Below are 22,517 nucleotides of genomic sequence, written 5' to 3'. Positions count from 1 at the left end.
TTACCACAAGAATGTTAAAGTAGATCTTTTGCATGCGGATAGAATCTTTCGTTCTTTCAACATATTTTTATTTTCGCCAATTTCTAAATTTTTAAAACGATCAAGCATTTTGTAATTGAGAAAAACTCTAGGACTTAATGATTTTAAAAAATTGCGTGGGATAACAGATTCTTCAATACTTCAAGGATTTTATAGATTTCATCAATTTCAATAGATTTTACTCAACTTTGTACAAATAAAAACTTCGAAGGATTTCATTCAACTTCGCGAAATTCTCAGAACTTCAAAAGATTCCGCAAAGTTACGTCAGACTTCATAAAATTTTATAGGACTTCACGGTATTTTACTAACTTAGAAGCGTTACATAGAACTCCAAGGGATAATCAACTTTTATCAGATTTTACACAACTCCATAGGAAAAGATTTTTTAACATTCCAACGGATTTCACAATATTTCAAAGAATTCAGTAAAACGTCAGGGATTTACGGGATGTCATGAGATTTTACAGAACTTTGTGAGATTTCAAGGCATTTCATAAAATTTTATGTAACTTCAGGAGAGTGAACTAAAAGACTTTACAAAACTCGAAAGATTTGATGAGACTTGAAGGATTCCATAGGACTTTAAACACAACTATTGTAAATGAACCCCTCAAAAAAAACTTAAATTAATTACATTGAAATGTAGACTTGTTTAAAATATGAAAATATTCAACATGGAAATCACGTTGCTAATACCAATGAAATTATGCCACAAAATAAAAGAGAAACAATTATTTACTAGTATAAAATTTTTTTTCTTGACCGACATAATTTCCGATCATTCCTAGTGTACGAACAAACACTTCTCGTAATAGATTTTAAAGTATTTTGGATTTAGATACTTGCTAGGAAACAGTTTATGAACAAACTTCTCACCAATACTTACTTGGTACGCCTCATATTCTGAGTAACCGGTGTCGCTCTTGTCAGCATCGTCTTCTCGCGACGGCGAGTAAATTGGAGTTGGAGTAGCTGGTTGGTTAGCAGCATTTGACGTTTCTTCGTGAAGGGTAGTCATCCTGAGGCCAAGTTTTCCTGCGACGATGTTCGGCGATGCTACAAAAACAGTCTGTATTCTTTTTAGCACCAAAAACATCTCACAATTGAGAAATTTCACACACTTCAGGGCCGATCTGGCCACAGATTTAAAAAGTTCAATCTATAATCTCCATTCCAGAACAAACTTTGTTGTACCAGAATTGGATTAATTGTGTTTTTAGGTTCCGGCTCACTAGCATTTCATTGTATTAAGTACAGTGCCAGGTCGGTTCTGAGAAACGACTACATAAAAATATGCAGGAAACAGAAGTAAAAATATAACGTGATCATGTCCAGAAAATAAAATAATAATAATACGCCATGCTGTAAATTTTAAATATAATTATTCTATGATATTCCAAATTCAAATCGAAATATTTTTTCGCAGAATTTATATTACTGATATACATTTGAAAATATGAAACGGAAGATAATCAAGTTATAAAAAATAACTTTTGACAAAAGTTTAAGGTCAAATTGTAACTAACGTTCCTGAAACCCATTAAGATTCAATCTTCATTTGAAAGTGTGGATCTTTGTAAAATCACAAATGATATTAAAACTACTTATTTGAAATTGGAATACATTAGGCTGTGAAAATAAACAAAGTAGAATAAAGTTAAATATGATAACTACGAGGTGTAGAAACATTAAACTTGAACTACCCAGATAACTAAGTGTGTCAATGTAAAAAGGCTATGGTACCCCACCCGCTGTAATTTTCTTGCCTTGTAACCGAATAGTTTCTAAGAATAATTTTCGTACAGTAAATATACTGCACTACCTGTTGGATTATTTCCTAGTTATAGCGAGGCCTGCTTGCGTTAGGCGGATGTTTTATTGACAAATTTTGGTCAGAATAATTTATTCTAATTGCGATTAGCAATTGAGAACACACCTTGTTCTAATATTGCAAGCAATATTTTGCAAGCATTAATGTCATTTTGCTATAAAATTTAAATACACAATGTTATCTGGGTAAAGTTTATAAACCAAGGCTGGAACAAAAAATATAAAAAGGAAAAACAAACTCTAACGAGAAAAAAACTACAACAGCAACCAACGCAGCCCTCTCAAACTGATTGCTTATCAAATGCGAAGGCAAAACTTCTAATCATCTGCTAGCAAAAAATGAATTTCAAGAAGGGTTCAAAAGAGCTGCGAATGGCGATTGTCACCTACACTTGGCAGAGGTGGACTGTTGCAGACGTGTCAGTGAGTTGAGATTCAGGTTCAAATTCAGGAATGTTGGTCTCGCTGAAACGAGACAGACCGATTTATTACGAGAATTCTCACTATCAAGCTACGGGCTAATTGTATTTTACATATTTACTTTAATAACAGTTTACTAATAGAAATGGAAACAAAATGGAACAGAATTAAACTAATGGCGTGTAACTCTTCTTCTTAGGGAAAAAATATTATCTCATTCAAAGACTCTAGATTTTGCCGTTAAGTAGATTTAAACATAATAAACTTTCATTTCGGAATACCTATCTTGTCTAAGGACTCGCAATTATGTACATATTGAAGGAATACCATTATAATCTCCTTGATTAAATGTACTAAGTTTATAACATACATGCAGTGCGGAAATGCTAGATATTTTATCCACGGGCTTTACGTCGCGTTCCATTTAGTGTTCAACGTTATTTTCTAGAATTCACATAAATACTATCCTGAGAGAGTTAAAATTCGATATTTTCTGTCTATCTACTGTTTTTGGCAGTAACTTGGATACGTTGGCATTAGTTGATAGTATATCCATAAATCTGAAGTACTGTATTATTAACGAAGCAAGAGTGTAACCGTTTACGATTAATTCGTTATTTTGCCTGACGAACAAGTGAATTTCACAAGCTAAATTTTCAACTTCTATGACATTAGTAATTGTGAAGTGATATTCAAGTTACTTCTGCCATCATACTGTTTGTGATGAATTGTTGATAGATAACTATTGAAGTACAAAAACGATCATGGAGGCAAAATGAAATTTGAAGTGGCTCAAAAGCGGCCATGTTGATTTTTCGCCACCTTGAGCAATTCACCTGAAGCCAAATGTCTTCAAAACACTGCTTGTCTCAAGTTTCACACAAAGTTTTGTATCTCGTAAGGAATGATTACTGCACAACAAGGATTGAGAAAACAACCTTATATTGTTTGCGAGAATATAGAAGGCGAAATTCACATGTACGCGAGCATACAACATGATATATACATATATATTCAGTTCTCTTGCATATTATTCCATTATGTCGAGCATCCAACACGCGCACACACACATATACATTAAACATCAGTTATTGTCCAATAATAATTAATATACCTAATACAGCTGGTTCAATGGAAATCATTTCGTAAATGTGAGTTGAATATTGAGTAAAATTTCTCGCTACATCCATCCAGTGTGGGCATCGAAATTGTAAAAAAAGTTTAAAATAGGAGCAAGATGATTTCCAGTGTGACTAGACAGCTGATGTGTATAAACAGCGGGCAATCATTCTTAATGTTTTGTGTTAAACAATTTCGTGGTAATTATTATACATATACTTGTATATTATACATATATATACAGTGGTGAACATGTCGTGGTATTACGATATTACGATACCGAGCAACAAACTAGATCAATTAATGAACAACTCAATGTGAGCCAAACTTGCTAATCGATTAAAATAAGGGCTTGCCAACTAGTGAAACATACATTGACGTGCAACTAGGTAATCAGCAATGATTAGAAACGATTTCAAATCAAACCAATAGAGTACAATTATTATTATTATTTTTTTTTTTTACAATGTTCAAAATGTGTGTGACAATGTTTTACACAATTTTGTGAGATATAAAACATAAAGTAATCAATTACTAACGCATGCTGTTTAATATAATTAGTTTTTTTCCGTTTTTGTTTCGTTTGCAACCCCGAACATTGTTATAACAAATGTACAAAGCATACTTTACTTTTAGATGCAGGCGGCAAAATTGAATAAACAACAGACAGACTCAACCACTCACGAAACAGAGTTACTAATCATCATCATCATCATCACCATCATCATCATCATCATCGCCCGTAATCGTACGGCATCAATTAAATATCAAATCAAGACTCCATTTTACCTGAGTTCAGAATGGAGCCTTGGATGGGCCGAAATAGTGGTAGAAGTAGTAGTCGTAGTGTTAAACAGAGGAACAGACAAGTTGCATAAATTGATTAGTTTCTTATTAACGACAAGATTAGTATTTTTTTTTTATATAGAATTTATAAGACTTAAATTTAAAACTTGTTCACGCTCGTCAAGTGCCGAATGTAAAATTTATATCTTTCTTTTCCTTTTCTTTATCTTTTGTGTGATTGATAAGTGGTCAAGCTTTAGTGTCAATCACTAAAACACTAGGCAGACTTGTGAAAATTGCATTGCGATGCTCAACTTTACACTCCAAATCAATGGCAACAAAGTTCTCAAAGTATTCAAAGCAAATAATGCAACTTGATTGATGCATAATTTCAATTCACAAATATATCAAGATTAAAATCCCTTGGATTGAAGATGAGCAAAGCGATGGTTACGTAGGAAACAACGTGACAAAAGCTGTAAGGTGAAAAAAAAAAAAATGAAAAACTTTAATGTGACCAGAATTATTTAGACAAGTTAATTGGCAATGTTGCTCATCGAAATAATCAACTATCGACTATAATTAATAGAAGTGGCAATTCTTTATTAACGCTGTTCATAATAGCAAATCACTAAAAAAAAATTGAGTACACTACACTTCACGAATTCGGGAGTTTCATGAGATTCATTGTTAGATTTCATAAGATTTCAACTGATTTCACGAACTTTAAAATATTTTATAAGACTTCAAAGATTTTAAATCTCTTAATATGGGAGTTCATGAAACTTATTTAGACCTCACAAGACTTTGAGGATTTCAGGACAATTGACAAGGCTTCATAGACTTCAATAAATTTCATACGATTTCGTAGGACATCAAGGATTTTGTAAGGCTTGAAACACCAGTATACATTGGAGTCCAAGAGTGATTGATACCTTGATATCAGCGTTCATTGCATTTTCATAGCAACAATAATAACAGTATTGATTATTTATCTCATCTTGAATCAAAATTACAACTTGAATTGCAAATCACAACAGAGATTGTGATGCCTAATATCACAGCTGAGGAATGAAAATGTGGACGATGATTGTAAACACAAAATATACCACATAAGAGGGTTTTCTCACAAATAATAATCAAGTATCCCGTATCGATGCCTCTTTGAAAAATTATTTTGCGAGCTCCAAATATGAAAGGCAAGTGCTGATATAGAATTAAGGCGGATTTCATTATACCATAAAAATGAAATATAAATAAAGCATGGGTATAAATATCGTGTGGGTACAGGTAAAATGTAAGCAACATTAGTAAAAGAAATGGTGAGAATAGTAATACTATTATCATTAAAGCACGAATGTAATCGCAAATAGGGAAAAAAAGTTGACTGGGAACGTTGGTGAATTGCAAAAAATTTTTGTGAAAGAGTGAAATGTCGAAATATTGAGAAACACCACACAAGCCACATCTCAGAAGAAAACGGATATGATTAAATGTAACTAACACAGCTGAATCGTACTTAATGATAATAACAGTAATAATAGTAATAATAATGATGGTAACTTTAAGAAGACTTACAATTAAGCAGAAATGAGGAATGCAATTAAATATCAAATTAAGTATTGAAAAAAAATATAATTCCATTGTTAGTAGTTAAGAATCTGGAAAACCTGACGAACTGTAGTGCTTGGGTTTTGGTTTTTCAAGGCATAACGAACATGTGGAATTACAAGTGATAAATAATTATGAAAAGTGGAATTAATCATGATTAAAATTCTCTAGCCAGGAAATAACCGCAAGCTCTATGAGCTCTTAAAGACACGAAAAGCTCAGACAAATTCAAAGTGAAAAAAAAATCATGGTCAAAAATGATGGTGACAACATATTTTTTCTTTATAAAGTCCGAAATTCTCAACAAATCGTATCTTTAAGAAAGCATAGAATATATAGCAACAATCGTAACACGATTTAAATAATTTGTTGATTTAATTATATTACGCTTATCATAATGTCATATTCCTTAGGTGTAATTATTTTTTGTTTCGCAATTAAAAAATTTATTTGATCAATTTTCTTACCGATTCCATACGGCTTCGGCGGTGTAGGTAAAAAATTACTGTCGTCATTTCTGATGTGACCCGTTGACGGCCTCCGTGGATAAGGCAGCCCGTTTAGTTCGGAATTGAGGTCTGTTACACTCTCCGAACGAGTAACGTTCACCAGTGAATCCATCGACGTATCAAATCTCATGATCTGTGATAATTGAAAGGACAATGTGGTTTAGCAATCAGAAGACACTACATATTACGTACAGGTAAAAAGGGGGTTGGTAAAATTTATATTAAACAAATGAGTAGCTATGTGAACAATTTGGAAAAAAAAAATATAGTAGATTGTGTGTCAAGGTGGCCAAGCAGGTTTTTTTTTTACTGAACATAAGTACGCCATATGAATTATAGACATAGACTCGTGCTTGAACTGAAGATAAATATTGGAAACTTGCAAGTTCTTTTTTTTTTTATTCTAGAGTAAAAAAAAGTGCCCTTTTACTACCGAGTACTAAGAAACGCTCTTTTTTGTACTGTCGCATAAACGATTGATCTACGTCCAAAGCACACGCATAAAGGACACGTAAACAATACTTGAGTTACATAAACAAATTTTCGTGAAGGCTATTGTCTCGTTAATGTAATATACCTATTTTTGAGACTCAATTTTTAGCAGGAATTTACTTACGCTATTCTGAAATATAATTGATTATAATTTATAATATTTGCGATTTTGTTTATTTTAGTAAAAATATTTGACGCATGGGACAAATCATAAACTTGATGTAAATGTAATTGCCCGCACTCTAATAATATTTACCAATTATATAAATTCTGAATATCTGTTCTCATTTTTGCGTTTGGAAATATAAAAATCTGATCATATTTAGCAATATTATGAGCTTGTGCCTAGTGTTACAAATTTCGTATATGAAATGTGCGTAATTTTCACTAAAAGAATTTAAGTCTATGGAATGTCAGGGTATTGCAAAAAAAAAAGTGGAACGTAAGCAAAATACTAAAATTTCAACATTGACAATAACTTAGAATTTCAATGACATTAGGATTAGGAACCAAGCACTGCTGAAAATTAAAGGAAAAGCATACGGTGAGTCTGAGACGTCGAAGGGGCTGTAGTACCTGGGAGAAGTTTGGTACGCTTGCTGTTTTGCGCATCAAAGGCTGTCCCTGTGCCTGAAGGAGTTCCTTGACCGCGACGCTCTGCCTCAAGCGATCCAAGGTCAATATGCTCTCGACAGCAGAAACACCTCGCGTATATTTCTCTGGAATTAGGAAAATACAGTGAAAGATGAGCTGTCTGATGAATTGAAACTGAAAAATGAGGTGTACATGTTAGAATAGTAGGTATTTTTGAGATTCAAGCTGTCTGAATTATTCGACTTACCGATGTAAGTTTCACCATCAGACAAATTGCTGTCCTCGCCACTTGCTGCGATTTGAGCAAGGCTTTCACGATCCTCAAGTTCTTCACTAGCCTTTGGTATGTTTGATACGACTTCATAAGTCACGCCGCTTTGCGATAACCCATCTGTTCGAACTATCCGTTTAAAAAATCTGTCTGTAATACTTTGCCGTTTGTAGATGTTTAGTGCTAGTCGCTTTCGTAGCACCAAATCCATCGGCGCTGGGTGTGACAGACGAACAGTCGTCTTCAAGATCAAGTAAACTCTTTCGTTTGCTAAAATTTCAAATGTTAAACTGTTTTAAAACCTTAACATGCTTCGTTTGTTGCATTGAGTATCAGTACCTGAGGTTGTAATGCAAATTCCTCTAGAGTCGAAAATTTAGAATTTTGGATGATTCTAAAATGCCAATGTTGAACGACTTAAGCCTAAAACAAAGTTGAGCTTGATACAAATTTTTAGAACATACCTTCAGTGACTCGATTCAAGTTGACACTATCGTGTATGCTAGAGTCCCAGGCGGCTATAGCACACACATCTTTTTCCAAATGTCGTATAATCGGCAGATTATAAAACTTGTTCCCATGCTCTTTTGGCAGTATAGAGTTCAATCCGGTAACGGAGACTTCTTCTCCTGACTGATGCGTTGAGAGATCATCGGCTATGAAGCGATAAAACTTTAATTATTAGCTCTTAGTTTTATGGACGATACACCAGTGTCTTTTTGTAATCCATCAAGTTTGTACAATCAGTGAGTAAATTTATCTTCACCAGTATTCATTTGATCTCCCAGTAAATTCTCTACTCAATGTGTTATAACTCACCATTTAGATCGAGGAAGAGTACAGGAATGTGTGGCTCCATGCCTGGTGGAGGGATCCAGTCGGCCGGGGCACCAGGAATTCCTGATCCAGGAGTTGGGACGAGGACCGCATTCCGTTCTTCTGTGAGGCTGACCCACTGATCGAGGAGACTCTGTTCTCTCTCAACGTCCTGTTCTGTCTTATCTGCACGAAAAATCGCCGTATGGAAAGATAACTGGATGAACACTTGAATCGAGTGATAGCAGCGAAATCAGTTTGAATAGGATGAATTAATTGACCAAGCAACAGAGGCTTACCTTGCTTGTCAATGAGCTTCGTGATGTGCTGATCCAAATACTGCCTCCTTCGCATCAAAGCTTCGCTCCACTTTTCCCGGAGAACGCTGAGATCTTCCTCTTGGTAGCTGTCCAAAGGTTTTTGAAGACGGTTTCTGACCGAAACGGAGCCGACAGCGACGTTCAAAATCGATTGACAAATAATCGGCAGTGTGCCGGAGTTCTGAACCGGTTTTACGCGGACTTGAATTCGCCGCTGCTGTCCTTGCCGGAGTTGGTAAACACCGCCTGAACAGGTTTGCAAGGTCAGAGAGGCAGTTCGAAAATTAGATAATTGCTTTTCTTTTGTTTAAAAACAAAAAACCATATTGTTTCCGGTTACTTCACCTGTCAGCATGTCAGGCTTGCTGACGACTTCGATTGGCGTGTATTCTCCCTGCTCATTCAGCTCCTGTATCTCGACCCAGAGCTCGATCTTCCTAGTCAATTCCGCCCACCGATCGGCTAGCGATCTTGCCTTAGCCAACTGTTGCTGCTCCACTTCCCAGCCTGGCTTACTTCGCGAGAACCCAGTGCTTCTGTGACCCCATACTTCTATGCTCAAAGCTCCTTCTGCAAAGGTGAATCAATCGTGAGTCATTATGAAAATCTGTTTCAAGGTTCATAAGTTATCACCGAAGTCAATGTGCCCTGATCCATAGAAATTGGTCCAACTATATGATTTTGTGACCGTTCTGAAATTAATAACAACTAAATGTTCCATATTTGAAATTATGGTTGCCATTTTTGAAGTACTATTCATTTTATAAATTCAACTGGATTAACTTGTGTTCGACTTTTGGAATCTTGATTTCGCAATGGCAGGCTTCACAGTGCTCAAGTCAGGTAATTTTTGGGGAAATAGCGAAAAGTTTTGTGAAAACAGGGAGGGAGGGGGGTTAATTAGGGTTCAAATTTTTTCTCACAGTACTGACTAAATAAAGCAAAATTAGATACACATTAGGATGTCCGTTATTTTGATCGTTTTGCAATTTTTTCGATTGCACCCCAAAAATATATTCATATCATAGAAAATATCTCCGGTACATATAAAAATTGACGGATAATATTAAGACGTGTTGGGGGGAGGGGGATTTAAATTTTGAATGTAAAATACATTGTAATTTTCAAAGTTCTATAATTATTTTTTTTCGTCAACTAAAATGGACTGAAAAAATCAATTCAATGTTTGACAAAAATGTTTATATTTCCAACTAAATGTAGGAACAAAATGAATGCACGTATTCCGTAGATAACGAAACTCAAATTAAAGCATAAAAATTATGGTTTCATGACATACAAGAGAGTTTTGTAATTCAATGCATTGTTCTATTTTTTTGTTCCTATGTTAAGTTGCAAGTATAAACGTTGTTCTCAAGCATCAACTTGATTTTTTCAGTCCCTTTTGGTTTATGAAGAAAAAGTAACCAACTGACAAAAATAGGAGGGTTTAGGGGGAAATTGACTGCTTTAAGGTAAATTTATGGGAAACCTTCAGTTTTAGAGTTCTTATAGGGGAAGAAAATAAAATAGGGTACTTTTAGGGAAATAGGGGGACCCACTATGTAGCCTGCAATGGTAATGTTCCGGAATTTCAAAACAGTCGAATAACGGTTGAGAAATTCAAAAAAACCGTTACCCGAACAGTGTTCCAGAAACTCGTCAGTGATGGGAATTGTGAAGTCTTTGGTGTGTTCAAATTTGAAGGCGAGGGAGTCTCTCTGCCCGGGAACTAAATGAGTAGCCGGTAATTCGGGGTTGACGACGGGCGGGACGACGATGGGCTCAGGATGTCCCCAAAAAATGTACTGACAGAATACAAAATGGCTGAGGGAGAGCGGCAGGCCACTAGCTTGTTTGATAGTTATTCTGCATGTAATGTGACTCGATTCTGAATAGTCCTCCTGCTCGGAAGACGCTGAGTCACCAGACGAAGCGTCCGAAGCTGCCTCGCAGATTCGATCTTGAGGAAATTGTCCGGACGTTCGACTGATCTCGACCTGAAGTCGACCAGCGACTTCGCCCTGCTGGCTGATGATTGGTGTGTGATAATCGAGTCTCACGTCGTGAAAGAGAACCTCCAGGAATATATTTGCTACTCCTATGAGGTTGTGATTCTCCTGGGACTCGTAAAACGGGTCCTGAGTTTTACCCGGCAGTTCATCCTGCGTGGAGAAAGTTGTTACTTTTCTAAATCTCGCACGTTTTCGAATTTTCAAATTACGGCTGGGTTCAGGCTCTTACCTTGATGATCGGCAGTCGCTGATTATTATATGAGTCTTTTCTATCTTCGTACATGTCACGCATATCCACAAGCTTGTTCTCCAACTTCTCCATAGACCAAACTTGACTCCCCATATTCATTCGCTTCACCAGTATCGCCGGCTCGCTGACGAACGCCCCCCGCTGAAAGAACACACTCTACATGGTGGTAAGAGTGTTGAAAATCAAAATATAACCAATTAATAGAACTCAAGGAACTAAGGCAAATCTAGCGCAATGTGCATTTAATAAAATTAAGGATGCATCTGGTGTACAGTTCTTCAGGTGCGTCAGAACGAAGAAATTGACAAACAAAGGCAACTGGGCCTCAAGTTCTGATAAGCTTTATCAGAAAATAATTCTGTTGGTAGTGGAAAAAAAGTTAAATACCTTGTCCTGTCATCAACATAGCTCAGTAATTGATAATCTGAGGCGGATTACATCTCAAACACATTTTCTTATTGCCGAATTTGTATGCTTTGACCAATTTCATTGAATAATAGCTTGACGTTATTTTTTATTGGACTGTAACCCCAATGCATCCTTAAATAAACCAAATTATATTTAAAGGGTCTGAAAAATCACTGAAACAGTGAAAATAACCAATCCTACAACCAAAATTAAAACCTCATACCCTTCTGTTGGGGCTCAAATTATTCGGGGGTATCTGCAAGGTGACGCTGAACTTTGTTTGTTTATCCATTTCTTCAGCCAAGAAGTTCGCCTCTTGTACCAACGAGTTTGCTCTCAGGATGTCAGCTTTCAACTGGCCAAGACTGCGCTTGAACATTTCGTCACGTTCCTGAGCCCATTTTTCGACCCGCATCTGCGTAGTTGGAGTGCAAGCTGGCAACTTGCCGCCTTGACTTCCACGTAGCGGATCATAGGGAACATAAGGCGAATATGGTGTTGATGGTGACAGAATGTTACGAAGCTGTTGGAATTGCCGCTCGTATTCTTGCCGCTGCTTCTCCAGAGCGACCTGTGCAAGCCGAAAGTAAAAAATTGAATCAACAGAGAATCAACAGAAGATTGTACTCCTCCAACATTTTATCTAAATCTAGTCCATATTTTATTATAAAACGGCGAATTTTTTTTCCACCTTCTTTTTATAAGCTGAATGGGAATTTTGATGACAATAAATCACAGAATTTACAGGTGAGGTTAATCTGAAATAATTCATGGAATAAACAATTTTTCCATAGTTCCAATAACACATGATTAATTTTCTGTTTCACAATAAATTATTTACCTGCTTATCTTCTTCGTGCTGTTTTTCAAGTCTGGCAATCGCAGTTTGGATTGGATCGTTAGACAATTCGTTCAGCATAAGTTCTTCTCTGGCAAAATTATAGTCTATGGTCTGCGCTGGTGTTTGAGGCTCACTGCTAACAGCTGAAAAAAACAGTTGCAATTTATGATTTTACAAAATTATAGCAGTTCTTAGATATTTATAGTCAAAAAATAAAAATTCAATGAAAATTATCAGCGCTATGGAAATAACTATGCACAGTGTAATAGTAATACACGGTAGCAATAACAACAGCAACAATGTGACAGTAAATAAAAAAATAACAACAATGAGAATAATAATTTAGGAACCTGTAGCGCTTCTGGGACAGTTTACTCTGAAGAAATGATGATTTCCCCAGACAATTCTATCGCCATGATGCAACGGAGTTCTATCGGTAACCTGACTGCCATTTATGAAACATCTAGCCCCGGTCAACGGGGTCATGTAAAGGCCTGACTCTTCGATAGTTATGACACAGTGTTCAGGCTGAATTCCCAATCCGTGAAGTTGAATGTCTTGAGGTATTGCTGCTGATCTACCGCCGACTAATGTTCGTTCCTAGACATAATAAAGTAAAATATTTTGATTAGTCAGTTTCCTTAACACCGGTATTCTAAAGTATATGATTGATCGGAATATGAGACTTGCAAGACTTCATGAAATTTTTTGTGAGCATTCCAGAATTATGTAATTTTAGTGAAAATGAATATGTTTCAACTAGTGAAATTGTATGATTATGTTGCTTTCTTTCTAGTTTTGCCATGATTTTCAAGATGATTGTGAGCAACGTAAAATACGGATAATAATCAGAAATTTTGTTCATTTGCTCGGAAGTTACACTATTATATGTAGAAAATTCATGCCCAATTTGAAGAAGTTCTAAAAAGGGCTATGACTTGAGACAAACACTTTTACTTATTGTAGCTCTGCATAATGAAAACGAAATAGCACAGATTCCAAATTTTATTCAACTATACTCTGGAATACGAGTAATTTGATGAAAATCTGCAGGCTTTTTTTAAGAAAGATTAAAATTTTAATGTGTGAAATTGACGCACCTTGAGGTAGTATACCAGCAACTCGTTTAAGCTGGGATCGGCGTTGAGGTTTACTAAATAATATTTGCTCTTCTCAACTTGAATCCCCGATGCCTGTACGCTGATTCCCATTTTTTCGAGAGCCTGCTGCCTTTCATGCTGTAGTTTCTCAGTCTTAACCAACTTCTCTTCCCACGTCTGGGACATCGCCTTCATCAGACGCTCAGACTCGGACAATTTTTCAGTTATATCGGTACGCTGCTGACCGACGACGGATCCGTGACCCTGAGTAAAAATTTTCTTCCATTTTTTACCCTTCTTTTTTTTCATCTATCATAATTAATCTTAAAAAATCGAGTTAAAGAAAAGAGGAAATCGACTTGAAATGAATAAAATTCACACCGTAGCGTGCAGCAGCATTTCCTTCAGTGCTTCAACCTCCTGTCTAAGTTCCCTGATTATTCTGGCATTTGGATCCTCATTGACAACAGCATGGTTCACTATTTTCTTAGCCCTATCCGCGTATCTCAGCGTTGACAATGTCTCCTCGTAGTTGTCAGCTGCAGGTGAGATTGTCGCAACCATCACAGTCTTACTATTTCCTCCGAGATTGTCCTGCTCATAGTTTTTTCGTTATTCAAGTTATTCAATCAAACATATAAGTATGTATGTACGTGTTTTTTTGCAAATTTCTGATTTGAGCGATATTGCAGATAAGTCGAAAATAATATTTCACAGTTATTGAGATAAAAATTTGATGCAAATTCAAAGAGAATATAAATAATCATGTTCTACGAATTATTTCAAATGAATGAAGCAATCGATTTTTTGGAAATATTGACAGTTTCCACATTGATATAACAAACGTCATTAACTGAGCGGAAAAATCAAATAAACGAGTGGGTAATTCAATATTAAATTCAAATAAAGAACGTTTAGATATCGGTAACTTCAAGATAGTTACTAAATTTCATTTGGTGTCCACTCTCGATGGATCAGAGCTCATGTTGTTCGTCAATTGATCATCTACAGATTACGTGTAATGAATTTTAAATAACTATAATATGTATTTTAATAAGGGATAAGTTTGTGAATTATAATCGATAACAATTTCATATACGTTTTTGCAATAAAATAAGGAGCGATAAAAAAATTCATCTTAAATGGTTTTCAGAATATGTATTGACTAACAAAATCATCTTTAATTCATTAAATTAAGATGAACGGAGCATTTTTGGTGGAAAAAAAATTATATAATAATATCATCCTTCTAAAACAATTGACAATAGATGTCTATTTTAGTCAACCTTAATGAGTTCCAAAATTGTTTCTCATTAAAAGGTCGTCTTGAATAAATTCGAATTGACTGACTATAGTCACACCTTCTGAACTTCCGATTTGCCTTTTTAAATGCCATTCCGAAATTTAAGTAAAATTGCTGATCCTTCAACTTACCTTAAGTAACCATGTAAGTACCGAGTCTCTGTAAGGTACAAACTTGTCCTTATTCTTGCTGCTTGAGCTCTGATCAGCTAGTTTTGATATTACTAGGCCTAGTGTGGTTAGTGACCTGGAACGGATTTGAAAATTGTATTATTTGACGAATGTGTTATTTTGCTGCAGCAGTGATAACTTCGGGATACCAACTTGTTAATATTGCTTCCTTCCTTAAGCCTATCGCCTACGGCACCAGTTTTGACGGCTCTTTCACTGCCCGCCAGATCTACGAGCGACATGCGAGAAACTTTTTCCCCACTTACTCCGCTCTTGTTGTCGGTCAGAGTCTGGGTTAGTATTACAGAGAACACTGCGTGCGAGCGAGAACTTTCGGAATTCATATTCGTCGCTGCTACTGTTCGAGATTTATTTCCTTCCGCCATTAGATTGTCTATGTCCTGAAATCACAAATCAAACACAATTTAGAGAATAATGGAAAAGTTAGTTGAAAGTTCGAATGTTGTATCCGACTTTGGAAAGGATGGTGGACAAGTCAATTCAAATTTCAAATATCGTATTCCATTGTTTCAGAAATAACAAGCCAAATAAATTTTCGAATATAAAATTAGATTATTTCGGGAATAACGGACAGGTGAATTTAAATTTCGATAATTGTATTCGATAGTTTGCGAAATAACACACAAGTCCTTATAAGTTTGAGAAATCTGAGGTCTGTTTGATGAATTTAACGGAAAAGTCAGTTCAAATTTCGCACTGCATATAACATTCTATTCTTTAAGAAATAATGAAGGCCCATTACTTAAATTTTTTTTACTAAGAATATAAATTTTGTCACAATGATAAATTTGTAACTTTGTAAATAAAAAAATGTGAAACCTGAAAGGCTGTAACGGCAAGTTGACTCAGCCCGTCGACGTACGGTCCTAAAACGTTGTGTTCTCTGACTTTGAGCGACTGTTTATTTTGTTTGGGGTCCAACAAGTCGTGCACTTTTTCGTTGTATATTTCCATGTAAGAAACTTCAACTTTGTAACTCAGTTCGGAACTTTGCTGTTTCGCAATCATGTCGAAAAGATTGTCGCACAGCCTGGGAATAATACCCTTGTTGTCCCCGCTACCCATCATTGTGTAAGATTTCCCTGAACCTGTAGAAAAAAGTTGAAATTGATTCTCAACAGTGTTTTAATCCATAAAAGTAGAACGTACAAATCATACTTTATTATTTTCCGCAAAAACAATTAACAAATGAATTATATCGATCATATTCTCAAGTTACCAGTTTGTCCATATGCAAAAATGCACGCGTTGTAGCCCTGAAACGCGTTGTCAAGGATGTCCCGACCCAACGCATTAAAAACGACTTCTTGACTAGCAAAAAGATCAGAGCCTGGTTCCAGCGAGAAGAAACAGTGATCAAAAGCAAAAGTTTTCGGTTTGTTCCTGAAAAAAGGCATGAATGAAGAAAAAAGTCCGTCAATATAATATTATTTACAGCATATTATGTACAGCATATAATTTTCGTATGACCGAATTACGGAATCGAAATTTTCGAATTCCTTCGACAACCTAATTAAGTGATAATTCAATCCATTTTTAATTAGCTCACAATGGATTTCAATTTTGAATTTTGAACACATTTGAATTTTAAATAATTACCGACCCTCTACTATCGTAACCGTTCATAAAAATCGTTGAGCAATCTCGAGTGAACTACCTCAAGCTTTGAATATTAAATTACATAAGGTAAACTTATTATTGCTAGTAATTCGCAGCGCAGCAGGAAGGAGCGAATGAGTCTCGACGAAACGACTTGAACCTTAACTGTATGATGAAATTCCTCGAGAGGCAAAGAGAGTAAATTTTGGACAAACCCTCCAATTCTCCCCTCTTGTGCCCAGACACAACGCCGCGAAAACGTTGCTCTAGTTTCTAATTAAGGATCAACCCTTGGTGAAACGGCACCTGCAGCCTTAGCCGCCATTGCCGAGAACGATCGTCCGCCTGATTCAACTAAATCAGGCCTAAAATGTTTCTTCCCTTCGGATTAAGGCGCTTTCAATGAATAAATTGACGGAAATCGTTATATCAACCCGGGTATGAGGCTGTGAAAAATGTCGACACTAAATTCTTCGTTATAAACATAAAAATTCATTAAACGAATTTATTAAATGACTCGCTCGAGCCGTTGTTCCGGAATTAATGATTGTTTTGCAATTTAAACAGTCACCATATTCTAAACGGAAGTAGAAGGCAAATATTGTTACAAGTCATGGAACAAAATCTTTAAAGCTACGCACGTTGATGCGCTCGAAGTGTAAGAAGCTGATGGGATATTTATAGAAAGATAAATTTTACTGCAGCAGGCCTACCCCCTTAGATTAGAGAGTACATAACGATTAGGGAGTATAAAGATAAAGCATTACTAATTATACTGTGTACCGTATTTAAAGCGAATAAAAGAGAGCCTCACTATGTCTAAATATTACACAAACAGCAATACACGAGGAAGGGGTGAAACGTGGATAATGAATCGTGGGTCAGAATTACGGGGTGAAAGGAGGCAACGTTTTCGGGTGAACAAGTGGCGGCCTTGGCCCACAAAGTAGCATTTATTGGTAGGAGCTTAACTCGAGTCAGCAGGGTTAAAGAAAACAAACCCTAACCGCGGCGTTACGCAATCCGACGTGAGGGCGTTGAAGAACTTTATCATATACTTCCTTTCAGAAGGGACATTTTTTTTTTTTTTTTAAGAAATAACTCAACGACCAACCGTTAAAAAAATACACAACATACCTATTTATCACATCAGCAAAGCAAAATTTATTGCTGATTAAATTTAAATGTCAGAGACGTTTTGAACTACTCCTTTTTCCCGCCATTCTCGTTACGTCACTGTTCAGCATGTAACCTGACCTCACCTTGCGCCAATATTTTACGAGGTTGAAATGAGTAACGTTATCCTTAGAAAACATTGGGGAAAATCACTATTTTCTTGATTTAACAAGGATTTTGAAGGGACTAAGATTTCGAAATACGAGTGTGTTTTGTTTTACATATTACGGTTTACTGAACTCCAGACAATGCCAAAATAGCGAAATAACGGTTTTTCCTCAGCGTGAATCGTTACGATAACGTTACTAACTTCAATATGATAGTATTCTACCCTACAAAACTACAATTTTGCCATCAATATCACGATGGAATATTGAATAATGCGTTTCAGCTCTTGTTATTTTATATGCACATTGAATCATTTTTATTCATAAGTCAAACACGTACAAACTTTGTCGCGTGATCTACGTCGACTCCAATAAATATATTCCAAAACAAAATCACAAAAATAACTACACTATCATTATCGTATTTACAGGAATTTGAACGATAAGATAATACAATATTCGCAAACGTTTCGAATGCAATGAACGCTGCCGCAAATTGTGCGAGGTAAAATTTTTCGGTAAAGGAATGTACATATATCATATAATGTATATGTATGTATGTATGTAGGTGGGTAAAACGTGCAGAACACAATTTGTATGTATGAAGTATAATACACTTAATCCACGTCGTTGAAAATATTATATCATGATTCGTATGCGTGTATATCCGCATGATTACATTATACTTGCGAAAGAAAAGGTAAGACCACGAAAGCGTGCAAAGTGCTGCGCGGCAGTTTGAACGGAAAAAAGGCTCCACGTAATATTACCCCCAAGAATTTGTATAGTAAAAAAAAAAATTCAGGCCTCAGCAGAAAAGTCGAAAAAAACTTCAACTTTACCCTACGGACCTGGTGGTCCCTCGTGTATTTTATTACGGTCTCATGCAAGAGGCAAATATTGGAGCGATATAATCATACGTCACGTGTGGTTTGTCTCTAAAGATGTTGTATTACATTTCATTTTCATTATTACCTTTGTTATTTTTGATATTATAATTATTATCTCTAACAGTCGTTGCGATGGGGAAGGGAATGGGCAAACAGAAAGGGACTAAAAGTGAAAAGAGTGCAAGAGAAAATGTCGCGTGCTATCCAACACGAATTCGTGATTAAATGGACTTTGCGTTTGTATCCGATACACGGCGTATCATACCTTATATACCTCAAAATCCCTGAAAGGTTTCGGAGGTCATGCGAATTATTATACCTGACGACTTTTCTATAATTTGTACTTTACATGTATACCAGTATACACTAGGGGTGTTCGGTATTTCGGTATTTAGAAAATTTTAGAATAATGTCTATGAACAATATAACACCGAAATGTCGACAACGTTCATATTCCTGATCATAATATTAATGCAGCTTTGCTCACGTGAAATTGCTTGATAGGATGAAGCCAAGATATTTGATCAGCAGTGACATGTCTTGATATTTCGATGACCATTGGATATCAGAAATTCATTTTATTCCGGTAATCTAGATTTTTTTGTGGTTGAAACTACGGTTTATACCGAAATAAAAACAGTATTTCGGTTTTTACAGAAACAACTGTATTTTAATATACCGAATGTACAGATTAACAAGCGGCTTTAGGCTGGCCATGAGCCAGCCCTCGAACTTTCCGTTCTCATACTGCAGGTTTCAAGAGCACACAAAAAATAATGATAATATCCAATTGAAACTACGAACTACAAATTCGGATTCGTAATTAACGATTGAAAAGCCCTCAAGTATCACATTACATGAAAATATGACGATTTTTTATTTTGCAGTACTATAATGAATCCGCCATTACTAATTTTTGAAGTCTGACCTCGGATTCGTTATCGGTGACCCAAACAATCTCCGACTACTAATTTCTACGAAAATCGGAATATGTTTAGATTATTTTTCCATCATATTGGATTCGCCATTTTGGATTTCGCAAATCTGACCTCAGATTCGTGATCAATCACCCAACAAACCTTCGAGTATCAATTTTCATAAAAGTCCAAATGTTTTTAGTTTTTTTCAGCATATCATGAATACGCCAAATTTAAATTTTGCAAATTTGACTCTAGATCCGTGATCAGCGACACAAACAACCTAACGCTACCAATTTTCCTTCAAATCCATTCATCCGTTTTCAAGATATCATTTTTATTTCATTCTTTCGAATTCTGTTACTTAAATAATTCAAAAAATACGGAACTAATTTAAGCCAAATGTAATCAGATCTAAGTTTGAAAAAGTCGCTTTTATTGAGATCAAAATCATTGAAATCCGGTATCTCGTTCTCGCGATATCGCCGAAAAAAAAACTGATCACGCAACAAACACACGCGCGCTCGCGCGCGTCTATCCGAAAATGTTCGGAGGTGATTCTCTAGATCGCTAAATGTCGAGATCTAGTGAAAACTTGACTTTTCATTTTCGGGATGATTACAATAACTTCCTTTTTACTTTGAAAACAGGGAAACGGTAAGATAAAAAATTCTTTCTGGAAACCAGCAGCAAATTTTCGATACCGAACAGCCCTATATATTTAAATGTATTCAGTAGCTTATTGGATTCTGACAATCCTATAAGCTGAAATTCCAGACAACGTAGAATACAAAAAAAAAAGAATATAAGGATAAAAATTTCATTTTCATAGAAAAAAGAAACCGTAATAAATATATATGAAGATTCTACAGGTGCGTTCAAGTCACCTAATAATAATAATAACAATACTAAATTACGTAATAATAATAATAGTAGCAGATTTATGGCATTTGAATGGCGAATATAATGGAATTTGAGATCGCGTTATATGCAGAAAAAAGTATAATAAATTGCATGGTAAGACAGAGAGTCAGCTCAAGGCAAATAGAAGAAAGAAAAGAAGTGAAAAAAATTGCTACTATAGTTGAACTCTCGCGCGGTGCATGATGACTCACAAAGAGTTAGTTCATACATCGAGCTCGCTGCTGAAATGCTGTGAGACTTGTTTGTTTGCTTGTTCGTTGTTCACTGAGTGTCGAAAATTATGTGGATCGACGAGAGAAACTAAGAAACGATGTATGTAAGCAAACTGATGAAGACGAGTTAAGGCTTCTTAAAAATTGGAATTTCTAAAAATAGACCAATAACAGAATGATTTGAAATCATTTGTAGAAAGAAGAAAGGGTGAGTTTTCTGGAGAAAAAAAATGGAATGCGATAGTTATTTTTAAACGAGATAATAGTCGACCCGCCTATAAACCCAAACCACGGAACAAATGGCTGAATTTCAGATTGTGCGATTTTTAGTTTCGCAACTGTTGTTGGTTTGTGCCGATTTTACTTCAGAACAAGAACAATTTGGTGCCAAATAACTTGCGGCTATAAAATATTTATGCCACAGCCCTTACAATTAGAAAAAATCATGTTTCATATATACATAAGTATAGTGGGCAAATCTGCAACAGATCCGGTGGTCGACGGACCTGATCGTAATTCAAGATTCCAGCCTTACCGACACCGTTATAGTGAGATCATCGATCGTATAGATCGCGTCGGTCATTACGTTGCAATTACTAGGATAGCGGAAAAAACTCTGTAAGTACACAGTGACAAATGACGACCAATCAATCAATCAATCAATTCAGCATTCGTGGTTCCGATCAAACGTATTATATGTTTTTATATAACGCATAAATGAATTGCAGGTACACATGTTGATTCGCTGATGATGTACAATACGCGATTCGGGTGGCTATATTGAATTTGAACTACGCGACCACCTGATCGCTACCTTCGTGATCTGTGATCGAGGTCGGAGTGTAAGTTCGTTCGGCGGCCATTGTGCAAACGGCGAGGCTTAACCCTCCGCGTCATTCGTGACGTAACGGATCGATATTCTCCTACACCGAGAATTCTAGCTTCTCGAAGGCTGTTCTTACACATATAGGTGTCCATTATATACTGACATATTATTTCCCATTATTAAGTACCTGATTTATTTCACCTACAACAAACAGTGTTCTCATAACATCAAATATTCAAATTCCGTCGTTCGAAACTACCTTCAAGTTGCTGATATTCTCAGCGGTTTGCATTTGAATTTTTCAACGCTCACCTGTGAAGACAACCTCACACTGATGATTTTACTTAATATGTCAAGTCGATGACGTGTGACACGAAATGCCCGCACAACATAGAGGCATGACTCACCGGTCGATTTTGTCCTGCAGTGAAGTTGGATGTTGGAGGATCGTCTGGTCCTTCGTCATCTCGACGACGCACTGAGTTCCCAGTTCGATTTCTGTGTGAAAATTATAGAAACAAAATCAATCATTTAATATTGTTGCATGGACGATTATATACGAACAGTCATTCTTAACCAATTAAATTTTAACAAGTAGTCAAAATACAGAATTCAACAAACTTCGCTTCGCCACGTCATTTTGCATCATGCATAATTAATTATAAGTTCGATGACTATTCCTTACAACTTCAAATTCGAACATGTGAAAATATATTTGTTTTTTTTTTGTCCAGAAAAGTACACAACACAAAACGATTGTTAATGCCTGGTATGGAAATATTTTGTTACGTTATTGTTATTAGTATTGTTGTTGCTGTCTGACGCAAGTCGGTTTCTCCCTCCTTTTATAGTAACTAGGGGTATAATATACTTCAGTACATATATAGATACGAGCTTCACACTTTCTTTCACACGCTGAGCGTACCTCCAAGCAAGCATGAGATCACCCGG

At 35.9% G+C, this 22,517-nt stretch overlaps 1 protein-coding gene across 10 annotated transcripts in view; it reads right to left on the bottom strand.

Annotated features, from left to right (window-relative positions):
- Positions 1-22,517, bottom strand: part of LOC124299315 (kinesin-like protein KIF13A) — a 32,725-nt gene that overhangs the window by 6,000 nt on the left and 4,208 nt on the right. For 2 of the 10 annotated variants that reach the window (XM_046752448.1, XM_046752449.1), the window contains exons 2-23: positions 21,974-22,064; positions 16,135-16,298; positions 15,735-16,003; positions 15,048-15,295; positions 14,856-14,970; positions 13,803-14,015; positions 13,422-13,685; positions 12,672-12,921; positions 12,322-12,464; positions 11,704-12,051; positions 11,052-11,228; positions 10,447-10,972; positions 9,156-9,380; positions 8,790-9,056; positions 8,494-8,676; positions 8,139-8,330; positions 7,651-7,944; positions 7,353-7,528; positions 6,276-6,450; positions 4,201-4,218; positions 2,263-2,337; positions 929-1,098 (exon numbers count right to left, since the gene is read on the bottom strand). In XM_046752448.1, the coding sequence (XP_046608404.1) occupies positions 929-1,098; positions 2,263-2,337; positions 4,201-4,218; positions 6,276-6,450; positions 7,353-7,528; positions 7,651-7,944; positions 8,139-8,330; positions 8,494-8,676; positions 8,790-9,056; positions 9,156-9,380; positions 10,447-10,972; positions 11,052-11,228; positions 11,704-12,051; positions 12,322-12,464; positions 12,672-12,921; positions 13,422-13,685; positions 13,803-14,015; positions 14,856-14,970; positions 15,048-15,295; positions 15,735-16,003; positions 16,135-16,298; positions 21,974-22,064 (4,583 nt within the window). Of the gene's footprint in view, positions 1-928; positions 1,099-2,262; positions 2,338-4,200; positions 4,219-6,275; positions 6,451-7,352; positions 7,529-7,650; positions 7,945-8,138; positions 8,331-8,493; positions 8,677-8,789; positions 9,057-9,155; positions 9,381-10,446; positions 10,973-11,051; positions 11,229-11,703; positions 12,052-12,321; positions 12,465-12,671; positions 12,922-13,421; positions 13,686-13,802; positions 14,016-14,855; positions 14,971-15,047; positions 15,296-15,734; positions 16,004-16,134; positions 16,299-21,973; positions 22,065-22,517 lie in introns of those variants that run through there. The other 8 variants (XM_046752450.1, XM_046752455.1, XM_046752452.1 and 5 more) reach the window with 7 other exon arrangements.

Source organism: Neodiprion virginianus, chromosome 2, assembly GCF_021901495.1.
Source record: "Neodiprion virginianus isolate iyNeoVirg1 chromosome 2, iyNeoVirg1.1, whole genome shotgun sequence".
In the NCBI taxonomy this organism is placed as follows: Eukaryota; Metazoa; Arthropoda; class Insecta; order Hymenoptera; family Diprionidae; genus Neodiprion; species Neodiprion virginianus.
This window is presented reverse-complemented; position numbering and strand designations above follow the sequence as displayed.